We start from the raw sequence: 14,954 nt of genomic DNA, 5'->3' as shown, positions 1-14,954 counted from the left end.
TGCCATGATGTATATTAACGAGGTGCGTGTGTGCGTGAGATGCCAACAAATAAGTTCATTTCCAAAGGTTTAATCCTGACTGTTAATATCATTACTTGCCACGTGTCTCCCATCCATCAAGGAACTGGACAAAACTGGAGCATAAGAGACTGGAGCAGATCTGGACTCGCTCCAAAAGGGCCTTAAATGTACAAGTTAAAGAAGGTAAAAAAATAATTTATAGAGATTTGTCTTCAATTATAGTTATGGATACAATATTAACGTATGTTTTATTTCATGGTAAAAGAACTGATTTTAAATTAATAAATTTTTAGTAAATATATTAAAAAACAATTAATCACACATGTAAAAATTAGTTTTTACAATATTACAATCTTAAAGAATTTGTTTTTGCATTTGTGCACATAAAATACCCATTCACACAAAACAAGAACATTCATATAACTGAAGCAATTTTACTCAACGCAACGGGGATCTCAATCACATAACAAACCTTAATTGCAACATATCTCTGCATTTAGATTTGCAGCTATAGTATCGCCACGATGCTTGCGTAGCAAAAAACCACATGCTATTTTTCAGAATATAAACCAACTTGACAGTTGACATAACATAAGTAAAACTTGTACTACTAAATTTGCATTCTTTAGAATTTTCTATTCTAATATAGAATTCCATCTCTTCTTCTGCAACAAGAGAATCTAGATTCAATCATAAATTTAGAGAAAAGTCAAAACTTCATATCTTAGCTAGAAAGCTTTGCTAATGGATATATCTGCAGTCTGCAGACGTTATACAATAAACAATACACAAAAGTCCTCCCTCGGATTCGGATTCGGATTTGCAGTTGTAGATAGAACACGCAGTTATACGCTTAATGTGATCTTAACCATTGATTTTACATCAAGCGGTTTATATTAATTATGCATTAAAATGATCCTGACCATATTTATTATAGTCGGACGGTTGGTGTTGTAACCGCGTTGACACATTTACACTAGGAAATTTGTCTCCATACTCACTGTATCGTATTTGTAAATAATGTGTATTTTGTTTTTATTTTTTATAAACAACGAAAAAAAGACTAACGAATTTGTTGTCTTGAGACTCTAGGGTATCTATAAGCAGAATAATATTCAATCAAAAAGAAGGAGAAATCCACATCTTTAAAGAACCGTTATTATTAACATTATATTTAGCCAATTAATCAGTACATTTATTTTCTTGTCTCAAGGAATAAGTAAAGGAAATCATCCAAGAATGAGAAAAGATATTTATGATGAGAGAAGTTAAATTGCGTGAAGATAAAGCCATTTGGCTTAACATTAGCAATTAGCAATAAGATTCAAGGCAGTCTGATTCCATTTTGGCTTAACGTTAACAATAAGATTGAAAAGAGGTTAGGTTAGCCAGTTAGCCTCGCGCTGCTAATAACGGAAAATAAAATAAGTAAGTAAATGTAACGATATGAAAAGCTGACATAAATATAACAAGGCAATCAGTAATAAAATAGAGAAATTGAGAAGTCAAAGAGTTGGGAATGATGAGAGTTGAAAGGCTTACACGCGTTAGAAGATCGCATGCAATGACTAAACGGTGGAAATTGGAATTTGTGGTGGGTCACGGGTGGGTTATTAAACGCGTAAAAAGTAAAAACAACAACACATAAACAAATTTGGTAGGCACTTTATAAACCAACAAAACTTAGAGATTGCGGTAGTACTCATTTTAGACAGATAGATTGATAGCCGTTACAACACTTTATTTTAGAGTCAATTAAACAGTGTATCTAAAATTGTACAGTAATATTCCGTCCCAAAATATAAGCAAAAATTGGTCAATCAAAGTGGATGTATTTGGACTAAATTTTTAACCAAATACATCCACTTTAGTTGACCACTTTTTGCTTATATTTTGGGACGGAGGGAGTATTAGTTAAGAATTCATCCAGTGGTAATCAGGGCCGGTTCCGAGATTTTTGAAATCCAGAACAAATAATAAAAATGAATACTTAATAAATAAAAAATATAATATTTTTTTAGGCAAAATATATTTTTTTTTTAAAAGAACATCATTTATTTAAATTGTAAATAGTATTAAAAACATAAAAAATAATTATTTATCCGTGTAAGTAATATAAAAAAAGTCATATTCTGCATCGTTGAAATTGAACTAATAAATAAAAAAATAAAGAGATAATTAATAAATAAAATTAATATTTACACAACAAATAAAATAAATAATAAAATAAAACAAATCAAATAAATAATAAAATGACTAGATATTCAATGGATTCAATTCCCCGCAACTTTTCTTTAGTTTCTTAATTTCTTTAATAAAAAAACTCTTAAAATAAAATATAAAAAAAATGAGTAACTCCTTACCAAAAGGAAAAAACAATAAAAAAAAAAAAAACTTAAATGCACTTTTGATCCTCCTATTTTCAAAAAAAATGAAGTTTTGATCCCCCTATTTTAAAAACCAACTTTTTAGTCCCTAATTTTAACTTTTTTTTAGTTTTGATCCCCCATCCCATTTTAGGGTTAATTTTGTTGATGTGACATTGCCATTAATGCATATCACCGTCCACGTGGACAAATTTAATATCCATGTCATTATTTATTTTTAATTCAATAAACTTATTTTATAAAATATTTTAATTATTAAAATTATAGTATTTTTTAAAAAGAAATCAATCAAAAAATAATTCAAAAACATCAAAAATCATGCCAAACAATCCATAGCCCCCATTATCTTCCAGTTATCCTACTCTTCTTACCAACCCAAAAAAACAAAATAATCACGTTTCATCATCATCATCGTAAACTCATTAAAATAAAAAATCCCAAAATTCACAACCTCTAATTTGTTAAACCTAAGAAAAAACAAACAATCACAACATGGACATGGTCCTTTTTTATTCAAATCAAACTATTGCATATTGAAAGCAAGTTTTGTGTTTCAAGAACCTCCAACTTTCATCATCATCCAACTTTATATAAAACCAATCTAGAATTCAACTTTTATGTTTTATAAGATTCTAGTAGGAACGGAAACCATAGGATTGAACGGAAACCATATGATTGATGAAATCCATAAGGAAGGATTCTCTCTGATGGTGAATAAAATTCTAGTAGTTGAAGGTTTGATAATTATGGTTTCAAATTTCATGTTTTATAAAATTTAACAATTATTATTTCAGTTGAACATGTAATTATAATAATGACATGGATATTAAATTTGTCCACATGAATGTTGTCACATCATTAGTTACAAGGCTACATCAACAAAATTAACCCCAAAATGGGATGGGGGATCAAAACTCAAAAAAAATGAAAATAGGGGGACTAAAAAACTAGTTTTTAAAATAGGGGGACCAAAACTTCATTTTTTTTGAAAATAGAGGGATCAAAAGTGCATTTAAGCCAAAAAAAAAATTGTGAGAGTGTCGAACTGGCGACCTCTCCATGTAGGAGTCTTAGACCCCGTGCGGTGCGCACTACCATTGCGACAAATTAGATTAGTTGAAGTTTTTATGTTACAAAGTACAAACTATACTTAACCAATTATATTAATGATGGGCCCAAATGTTTTTTTAGGCCCCAATATTTTGTAGCCTTGCGATGGAGGTCTGGTTGTCTTGGCCCAAAATTGATTCTGGTGGTAATTGATGCTGAATTTAGTAGGAAAAATTATATTTTGATTCTCTGCAATTTTTTATTTATTTATTTTTTTGAAAAAGCTAAAATGATATATATATGTATTAACAAAACAGCCTCCTCAGCACAAGGTGTGCCAAGATAGACTACCAAAGTTTACAGTGAGACCAGGCAAGAAATACACAATCAAAATCATTAAAGACTCAAACATAACAAGTGACTAGACCACCAACTATGGTAGTTTGAAACTAGAGTAACACTCGTCGTCTTCAACCACCTATAGGTAAAAAGCTTGATCTTGTCCATCATCTGAAAAGGAGTACTAATTGAGCCTGTAAACAATCTGTGATTTCTTTCTGTCCAAATAACCCACACGCTAGCGAGCCAAACAAGCTGCAAAAAAGACCGACGTGCTCGAGATCCACCAGCTGAATAAGTGAACTGAATGAAATGATTCTCTGCAATTACAATTGAGAGACTGAAATTATTTGATGTCAGAACTGATTCCTGAATCAGATTAGGCGATCCAATGAGCCGAATACTGCCGATAAAAATAAAAATTAAAAAAAAATTCCGTGGACCATACGACAGTCATTTTGTTGTGGCTCCAGGTTGGTTTGTTTTTGTGGCCTTTTGGCATCGTAATCGTGTTTGCGTTAGATGGGCCCAACAAACGGTGATTGCCACTATGTATGATTGATTCACAAACAAGTAACGATACAGATACTGCAGTCTGCAGCATATCATATGCTTACTTGTGGAAAAATAATGGTTGCAAAAAATAATATTAATATACTCCCTTTATCGTTAAATAAGTGTTACACTTAACCACTATACACATTTCTAGAGAGTTGAAATTAGTATCAACTAGTGGAAAGTGAAAGAGTTTAAACTTCTACGGTAACGGGTGTTACGAATTAAAGTTCGAATTTTATTTAAAAGATAGTTATATTTGGTGTTAGACACACAACAGTGAATGAATAATATTACTTCCTGTGAAATAAATATATGAGAAACTAAAGAAAACTTCAAATTAACTTTTAGTATTTTGGCATAAAAAACTTTTAGTATATATAAATTATTTCTTCCAAAAATCTAATTTTGCCCTTAAAAAAAGTTCGGAACGCAAAAACCGAAGTTTTTCAAGTTCAAATTCAGGAAAAAATTGGGAAACAAAAACCGAAATTTTTTCGCGGCAAAAAAAAATCCAATAAATAAAAACCGAAGTTTTATTAAAGTGCAAAAAAAGAAAATTCAAGGAAGAAACATGCCCCCAAAAAGAAGCTTTCATTGTTCAATTTGGATTATAATGTTGGTTTTGGCTGCATTGTAATGTTGGCCCGTTAGTGTTCTTAATTGGTGGCCATTTTTTTTATAATGGGCCAGGTTTCATTAGAGTGAACAAAAAAAACACATATGAGTACAAGAGTTACGATATATAGTAAGGAAACTAAACTAAAGTTTTACTTCTGCCCTTCTGGGCAGTCATGGTCACCTCATGAAAACACCATTCTACTCCTCTCGGTGCTTAGAAAGCGAGTGTAAATAGCAAAAAATGTGGGGGGGGGGGGGGGGGGGGGGGGGAGAGTTCGCTTTCTAGATAGCAAACCGCGGCTGAGTTCGCTTTCTAGAATGCGAACTCCTTTTTTCATGATTTTTTCATTCTAGGGGGTGGATTTGAGCTAAAAATATTGACATTCGCTATTTAGAGTGCGAAAAAGTGTTCGCATCCTAGAAAGCAAGAGGGTTAGTTTGGTAATTTCAGGGGGTTACCGAGTATGTTCAGGGGGTGCGAAAAGTTCAAATCACTAAACTATACCTTAAGCCCAATTAACATAAGGCCCAATAACTTATTATCTAACACCTACCCTCAAACTCACGATGCAACAACAAAAAGCATCGATAGTTTCCAAACAAAACGAAAAACATAATAATATAAACTCTAAACATTTTATCTGGTAAAAAGAAGTGCAATGAGGATAAATGCAATGCAATCAGAAGAGAAGTGCAATAAGAAAAAGTGCAATGTAATTAGAAGAATCAATAGGAAGAAGTGCAATGCAATCAGAAGATAAGTGCAATGCAATTAGAAGAATCAATAGTGAGAATAGAGAGAAGTGATATGCAATCAATGAGAAGAATCAAATTATCATAAAGCAAAGATAAAAAAAAAAAAACAATCGAATTTAATTTATATGCACCGTCAGTCTAAAGTTATTTTGCATATGCGTCCAATAATATATCGACACATCATGTATGATAATTAAAAACACATGATGTGTCACATTCATTAGATGATATGGTAACGCGTCATTGGATGTATGTGCAAAAAAAATTTACACCGACAGTGCATAACAATTAAACTCAAAACAATCAAAGAGAAACCAACATACCAATAAAGAGAGGATCAACCAAAGGGAAGAATCAAACTAGACCAAATCAAACGTCCGATGACCATGTTGCCACCAAATTAATCAAACATGTTTCAGAATACAAATCATTAGAAAAGTAGAGTAATAAATCCAAATTGCCCAAAAATAACCGAGGATCAAGCACTACTAAATTGAACCGCCTCCAAATGCATTGACACGGTACCAACTACCAAAGCACTAACATAGAGCCAAAAACGGCAATTCAGTTTGATCTGGTAGTCTTACAAAACTTTTCATCCAACATACTATTAATTAATAATAATTATAATAACAGAATTGTTACAGAGACACACAATATTGGAGCAAAGCAAAGTGATGTTCAACCTTTACAAACTTCAAATCTTGACCAAGAACAAACAAAACTAAGATTATATTCCCAAATATTTGGGAACTTACACAACGGAAGCAATAAAAAGTTTAAGGAGGATCGAACCATGTTCTTGATGCTATGTTAGATTTAAGGGTGGGGAACTCTTTCAAATGGTTCATGGTGAACCATGATTATATAATAACAACGTCTCTTGTGTCCAAAACCTTCAAACTACCTAGAAGCAAGTTGTTGTGATCCCATGCAAATAAGACAAATGGAGAGTGTGAAATAAAATGTTGTATTTGGGCTAAGTCAAACGTCAAAGTGAGCTTAGTAAATTTAGTAAATCTATCATTTCGGTTCATCATGTTTTGGTGCAAGGGTGCAAATCTCAATATTTAAGGGGTCAAAATAAAAAGACAAATGGGCCAACATTAATGCACCCGACACAAACTAAAAGACCAATATGGAGGACCAACATGATCATGCAGCCTAAATTAATTTGAGATCTCCTTTTGCCACACTAATGATTCTTGTCCGTTACTTAGGTCATGGACACCCCTCAAAACACCCTATCTTTATAACGTCTTCTACCTATGTAGCGGAAATTATTTTTCAAAATTTTTGATTTTTATAACATCCGTTACCTAAGTCGCGGAGGGTAAAATTGGAAAATCGTAGGGCGCGCGAGTAACCGGTAGGGTGACAAAAATAAATCTCAATTAATTTTTTATAGTTGCTCTTCATCTCTTGCATTGCTCATATTAAGATAAAATGTTTTGAGTTTATATTATTATGTTTATCGTTTTGTTTGCAAACTCTCGATGTTTTTTGTTGTTGCATCGTAAGTTTGAGGGTAAGTGTTAGATAATAAATTATCGAGCCTTATGTTAATTGGGCTTAAGGTATAGTTTAATTTAGTTACTATATATATATTGTAACTCTTGTAATCATATGTGTTTTTTTTTCCTCACTCTAATGAAACTCCGGTAGTCTCCATTGTCCTCTCTATTTGTATTTCTCTAAAAGCATGTGTGATATTTAATATGGGCAATTCTTAAACTTGTCCTCCAAACACATAAGATCAATCATTGGATTTTGCAATTATACTAATTCTAATATTTTTTACGGTGATCTTGAGATTGTTGGTGGCAGTTTGGGCAAAGAAGGAGATGGATTATAGAGGGTGTATGCTTAAATTTAGTGAGATAGAAGTGATAAGTTTTAATATATACAAAATCCAATGAATGATATGAATGTAGTCTATGGCGGACAAGTTTAAGGGTTGTCCAAGTTAAATGAAGCAACCTTCTTTAGTTCTTTTTAATGCATATTTTTTCTATGAAAAATATTAAACAGTGTCTCCGGGTACTAGTTAAGCATACTAATATAGAAGTTTTATCTTAAAACTTGTGTAGTTTTTTTTTTTTGACTAAAAATAAAGGATATTCATTCATTCAAACTGATAGAGTACATCGATGTAATACAAATTCAAATTTGCTAAAAACAAAAAGGATGAATCTGCAAACAAACTCACAGCATCCATGTTAATAGCATAAAACGGCAAATTACATAAGCCTACATATATGACTATATTGAAGTGTCTGGAATGTCCATGCCCCCAGATCTGCAGCGTTGATGACACAAAAGTCGACATTAGATAGATTTGTACTTGATCGGATCTAATCCTTCAACCTGAAACAAATGAACACCGCACAAAGACGGGAAAACAAAATACACCGCACAAAGACGGCACAACAGAATACACCGCACAAGGACGGGATAACAAATAACACAAAATCAAACAAATATGTGAAAAATCACACTTATTTAACAACGAGAAAGAAAAAACAATTTGGAGGGGTGATTTTAGGTCAAAATTTGACCTGAAATCACCCCTCTTTGATAAATTAAGAAGAAGAAAAAAGGTGACGGCTAGGGTTAGAACTTAGGAGATGAGAGAATAGAAAAAAGGTATTCTACAAACAAAACTTGTGTAGTTAATACCTCAAAAACATAAAATGTTATCTTTCTAGCATTAACTTTATCTTTAATTTCTTTTTTTTAGTAGGTTTAACAAGTGCACGTGACACTGTTTAACACGACTCTTCTTTTATAATGGGTGTGATCTTAAATTGTATTTTACCTTTTCCTTCTACTTAAGGACATACATTTTTTAACCTTTTAACTAATTCATCTTGCATTTGAACATCACCTTTTCGTCTAAGCATAAACACATTCACAAACATATTCAAAATAAACATTTGGAAGAGTTATTTTAACCCTCTGATATCAAGAAATAATAGGGATAATGCAGAAATATATAGTCACAATAAATTTATATAAAGTTTAGTATAATCTCTTAAGTAGAAGGAAAAGGTAAAATACACAAACACAACAATTCATTTTAAAAAGAAAATGTGGTAGGAGAAATTTTTATTAAATAAGTGACGATGGATAATTGTAAAATTATTTAAACTTTTTCTTTGAAATTTCAAAATTAACACCTCATAAACAACAACCTTAAATTGATTTTAAAATAAAACAAATGAAACACACTACATAAACATTGAGTATATATGTCTTTATCTTGAGTCTCCTCCTCCTTCTTCTACTTCTTTCTTTCTCAAATTTTCATTCATCGTTTAACATTTCAAACCCGTTAATTCGAGAGTGTCATATATTACCAAACACAAATGTTGAATTCTAATAATTCAGAGGTAAATATAGACATGACTCCAGAGCCGGCAACAGGTGACAGCAGCATCGGAATCCTTCAGCGGTGGAAGAGGGAGGACTCACTAAAGAGATTCTCTTTGGGATTAAGAGGAGTTGCTCTTTTTTTTTCTTTGATTTCCTTCCTCCTCATGGCAAGTAACAACCATGGTGATTGGGAAAATTTTGACAACTATCAAGAATACAGGTAAAAAACATGGTCATAAACATAACTTTGAGAAGGAAAAAAAAAAATTGTGACCGCAGTTATAGTCACAATTTGATTTTCTTTCTCTCTCGATAAATAATGAATATTGAATTTTATTAGTATTATTAATAATTGTTAATATTTTGTTGAGAGTGAGAATCGAACTATTAACCACTTTATCACTTCATTTTTTAATTTCACACACTAACCTCCAAACCGATCTTATATCTTTCAATCACAATTGACCGCACATGTCGCATGATAATAATTTTTCTAGATTTTTTTTTCCTAAATTGTTGCAAAATTAAAAATTCTAATGTAACTACGACTGCAATTTAAAACTCGTGAATTTGATATGGGCTTGAGTAAAGGTTAATGGGCTTTGTAAAAATTTGATTTTTCTTTGGTTTGTGTATGGAACTTTAATTTAAGTTTTTTTTTATCATAGGTATTTGCTTGCAGTATCAATATTTACTAGTTTATACACTGGATGTCAAGTGTATCGTCAAGTTCATGAACTTTCCACTGGGAATAATATTTTTCGACCAACAATGGCAGCTGTGGTTGATTTTGTTGGGGATCAGGTATGACATTTCTTATTTTCTTATCACATTTGCACTTTTTTTTAGTTAAACGAAATGATAAATTCATTATAAAGTTACACACAACGAGGAAGCCGGGGTTCGAACCTCGGTCAGGACGTTCAATATAACAATTTTGACATTTTTGTCTAGTTGAACTAGGATTTATAGATACATTTGCACTATGTTCTTTTAACCCAATTAAGGAATTAAATTTAGTACTTAGTTGTAATAGTGATTACTAATAATTAAATAAATGAGAATCCTGACAAAAAAAAAATAATAAATAGAAAAATAAATGAGAATATTGGATAATTATACATGAATGATAATAAAAAAAATAATTATACATGAATGAAAAATAAATGGACAATAAACTGCGCCGTAAGCCGTTAACCCTTTTTTAATGATTATTTGTTAGATGTTAGCAAATTAATTAAATGAGCTTAATTATGAAAAGCATTTTTATTTATTTCAGGGGATAGCATATCTCTTAATATCATCAGCATCAACAGCAATTCCCTTAACAGATAGAATGAGGGAAGGTGGAGATACTGTATTTACAGATTCTGCATCTGCAACCATTACCATGTCCTTTTTTTCCTTTATATTTCTAGCACTATCAGCCATCATTTCAGGATATAAATTATCATCCCATACTTAAATGTTTCATCCTTTTAAAATTTATTTCTAATCAAATAAAATATTTTCTATATATGTAAATTTGTGTGAGGAAATGAATTAAGATTCCTCTGCACTTTTTAAGCATTTTGTGTATGCTACAATGAGATGTAAGCTTGTACTTATTTCATACAATATTACAAGTATTAGTTTTTAAGGTACTCTTTCATTTTCAATCTTTGCATATGAAAATTGTGGTTAATAATATTTAAAATTATGGTTAATTACGTTCAGTTATATGATTAATGAGTTCTGACACCTTATTATATTCATTAATCATCCATTGAACGTAATTAACCACATATTTTAAAAAATGTTAACCATTTAAAGTTTGGCGAAAGTTGTTATCAAACTTATGTGTTAAAATATCGTGTGGATTATATAGTCTCAATATCTAACTCTTTTCTTCCTAGTTTCAATCTCAAGACTCTGTTTGAATTTGTCAACCATACTATAATCTTATGGAGTAATTTTTTACTATAATAAAGCAAGACTTAGCAAAAGAATTATTTTATTTCATGCTAAACAAATACAACAAAAATAATGATGAAATTAATCAGCCAACACTTTTTTCTAAATCTCTTATTCCTAAAGTGAAACTTGAAGTTAGGCCTAACTCTTGTCAAAGATGTAAGTTGACTAGTTCTACAACTTCTTAGACTAAAATTCCTATAATATATACAAAAACATATCAATGATATGATGAACATAGATTCTCTGCATTTATCTAATCAGTGTAGGCAAAAACTCGACCACTGGATTGAGTTGCAACTCAAATCAAATGGTTCAGAATTGTCTGCACTGACTGAACAACTGTAGAGAATCTAAATGACGAGTAATGTTCTAATGCCAAATTAAAAGTTCTTCGACATAAAAGACTGAAGGAAGGAGTTATCCTTAGCCGAGTATTGTTCATAATTGGTATTTGAACCGATTGATTTGTCGAAAAAGCTTTTAGAATTCATCATCATCATGTCTAGCTGAAAATTTTCTTCTTGAGTTCCATAATTTGGTAGCTTTGATTCATCATGAAGTGAATTTGTGAAATTTGATAAGCTAGAATAATTAGTAACTGTTGAAGGCCTAATAGGTGTTACATTAAGAGAAGTTTTGTTGATGTTATAGCTTGAATTTCCTCTACCTAAAGGTACATCATGGTTATGTTTGCCTTCATATGTTGTTATTACTGCTTTCATATCATGTGCTGCTCTCTCAACATGTTTTCTCACAGGACAACCTTGGATTACACATTTGTAGTAGCTCCTGCACAAATAATATTTTGCATTTAGTCACTATGAATTTTTTTGTTTGTTTTTAATCCTTGTAAATATATAAATTTTTGTTTTGTTTTTTATTTTATTTTAGTCTCTATAAAATTTGTTCATGGTTGAATTAGTTAGTCCTTGTTTTATATATATATATATATATATATATATATATATATATATATATATATATATATATATATATATATATATAGTCTATATTGGTGGGACAAAAAAAAAATATTTGTAAGGATTAAAAGTCAAATAAATTTCTTTAAACTGACTAAAAATAAAATAATAGTATCTTTGTATTAAATTTGTATATTATAACACTAAGAACCATTTAACTTATACTTGTGAGTGACTAAATGAGTTTTGTTTGATTCCATAAGTTGAATAATTTACATACCTTGGATTTGGATTTCCTTTGACTACTTTTTGTCCATATTTCCTCCACCTATATCCATCATCAAGTATATCAATTTCACTTGTAGTTTGAACCACAACTCTAGGTTCCTTCACAGTTCTACACCCATCTATGGAATAAGATTCATTTTCATTATCTCCCTTCCTGCAATATAAAATTTGTTTATGGTTTGAATTAGTCTTGTAATACTCATATTTTGAGAACCTAAGCATCATCAATAATTTTATAGACTAAATTGACAATGGCCTACAACAAGCGGATTGGTCCTACAAATCATGTAAATAGGATTTTGGATTGTTCGCAGTCACCAATTTCACGCATTTACCATGTTAACACATTGTGGTGGTCGTTGTACCAAGATCAGATGGTCTATATTTCAAATTTCAACGCTGATTTTGATGTCTTTTAAAATATAAAATACATAGTTTAAAATCTAAATTATCCGATATTGATCCAACGACCACAAATGTGCTGACTGCATGAATGTACGCAATCAAAATTCGATAATTAGAGTAATATAGTAAAATTTTCGAATCTTATTACCATCTTTTGGCCTCAGGTCCAAACTCATCATAATCTCCTCCAGAAAAACTAGTTTGTGATGTTTGCTCAAACTCATCCTCTCCCAAAGAAAAATCAGAAATCATTGATTGAGAACTTGTTCTTCTTTTTGTAGACAAATTAGGCTTAGGATGGTTATGATTTCCCTTATAAACAATTTCAGTAATATATCCATCCAAAGACCTTTCAACTTTCTTCTTCATCAAGCAAATAGGATTAGTGCACTTATAATAACTTCTTGGATTTTCACTTCCTTTCACTTGTTTTTCTCCATATTTTCTCCACTTGTATCCATCTTCTTCTGATTTTTTTTGTTCTTTAATAGACATAGAAGCATTATTGTTGTTGAAAAAAGTAGAACTAGGAGCTGAAGAATTTGTTTGTGTTTCATGTTTTGTTGTTCTCTCAAATGAAAAATTGTTATGCTTTGTAGTTTCATTGAATATCAATGTGTCCTCTTTCTTTAGTTGCTCCTCCTGTTCAAGTTGAACAAGTTTTAGTAAATGATCAAGATTTGCATATTCCAAAACATAAACAAATCATAATTAGAACTTAAACTGAAAATTAAACCTATTAAATAAATAAATTGAACTTAAGTTGCACAGTTCGACTGATCTGATTCATGAAAATGCAAAAACACATAAAAAAATTTAAATGCTAAACTCAATAATATTCTTTGATTACTATTATAAATAAATTTAACTTTTTTTTGGTACATTAAAAAAATGACCTATATATTTATTTCATATTATACTAGATACATCACTTTTTTAGTGTAACCTCAACTTAAAAATGTTTTTCAAGCAAATAATTTTTAGACGAACACAATGTTTGACTTTGTCAACAGAGGATATTCTAGTCAAGTTTTTAATTGGAAAAACAATTCAAACTAGCTTGTAGTACAGTACAGACAAAATTACAGAAAATTTTGACTAAATAAAAACTAAGAAAAAACAAAAATAATGCACAATAATAAACAAATTAAGCCATTAAATGCAAGTGAATGACACAGATACTAATTAATTTTTGTCCAAGAAAGTCAAGATCAGCATATAGAACAAGAAATGGTAAAAAAATCATATTTTATTAAAGTAAAACTTTTGATAAAAGAAAATACAACTTACCACTTGAAACATATTTGTGGAAGATTGAAAGAGATCATGTATGTTCTGTTTTTGTGATTGGAAAGAGAGCTCAGAGATGTTTATCTCTTCTAATTCCTTGTTGTGTTGTTGGTTCATGCTTTGGTCAGAAGAAGGCTCGGTTGTATAAGATGAAGGAATCTAAAACACCATCATATAAAAAAAATCCATTATTAGCTATAAGTTTTAACACAAAATCAACAATGTGACAACAATTAAGTCCGTAGTTTAGTGGTTAAAAATTTCATCTTAAATATGAATAAGTGGAGTGTCCGGGGTTCGAACCCCGATCGACTCCTGCACATATAGCGTGATATCCTTACCAATTGAGCTAAGTTCACGAGTACCGGCTAAAGATTGTATGAGAATATATAAAATATATTGTTATATACCTATCTACATATTCTAATAGATTGTTCTAGTTAGAATTCGAACATTTAAACTCGAGTTCTCTTAAAGATTTGTCCTTAACTAGAGTTCATTAACTACGTGATTGCGAATTGAAAACTAGAATAACAAGTGAGAGTGTAACATGTACCTTAGGAGAAGAAAGAAAGGAAGGTGAATTGAATAAGTCCTCAGGGATGAAACCAGGTGGAAAATCAGAATAAGAAGGGTAATTTACTTCATCATCAAATCCAACAAATTTAGCAACATCCAAGGTGGTAGTGGTAATGTTATCATTGGTGTTGAAAAGGTTGTTGTTGAAACTATAAGACATAGTTTAGACAATTGATGTTTGTTAAGTGAATTGTGTTTGGAGTATGTTTGAATATGTAATTCATAAGCTTATTGTATTTATATGATTGATATGTTATGCATATGTTTGGAAGCTACTTATGAAAGAAAGATTGACCGTTGAAAAGGCAATGGGTCAAGTGTTGTGGGTTTGACTTTGACTGGGTATAGCCTTTCATTGTATCATCATTGCATAATTTTGCATGGCTTTCTCTGATTTGCCACCTGTCTCATG

At 30.8% G+C, this 14,954-nt stretch overlaps 2 protein-coding genes across 2 annotated transcripts; one reads left to right on the top strand and one right to left on the bottom strand.

The window, feature by feature from the left end:
* Positions 1 to 8,870: 8,870 nt before the first annotated feature.
* On the top strand, positions 8,871 to 10,747 carry LOC123923449 (CASP-like protein 4B1). Its single transcript, XM_045976136.1, has 3 exons — positions 8,871 to 9,324; positions 9,773 to 9,908; positions 10,384 to 10,747. The coding sequence occupies exons 1-3, from the start codon at positions 9,098 to 9,100 to the stop codon at positions 10,567 to 10,569; spliced, it is 549 nt and encodes a 182-aa protein (XP_045832092.1). The 5' UTR covers positions 8,871 to 9,097; the 3' UTR covers positions 10,570 to 10,747.
* Positions 10,748 to 11,080: 333 nt separating this feature from the next.
* Positions 11,081 to 14,792, bottom strand: LOC123923351 (probable WRKY transcription factor 33). The gene is made up of 5 exons (XM_045976039.1): positions 14,520 to 14,792; positions 13,964 to 14,122; positions 12,822 to 13,315; positions 12,261 to 12,422; positions 11,081 to 11,849 (listed from the first exon to the last, which is right to left on the bottom strand). The coding sequence occupies exons 1-5, from the start codon at positions 14,700 to 14,702 to the stop codon at positions 11,441 to 11,443; spliced, it is 1,407 nt and encodes a 468-aa protein (XP_045831995.1). The 5' UTR covers positions 14,703 to 14,792; the 3' UTR covers positions 11,081 to 11,440.
* Between the last annotated feature and the right edge of the window lie 162 nt (positions 14,793 to 14,954).

This window comes from Trifolium pratense, linkage group LG4 (genome assembly GCF_020283565.1).
Source record: "Trifolium pratense cultivar HEN17-A07 linkage group LG4, ARS_RC_1.1, whole genome shotgun sequence".
NCBI lineage: Eukaryota > Viridiplantae > Streptophyta > Magnoliopsida > Fabales > Fabaceae > Trifolium > Trifolium pratense.
Note: the sequence above shows the minus strand (reverse complement) of the source record. Positions and strands in the feature narration are given on the sequence as shown.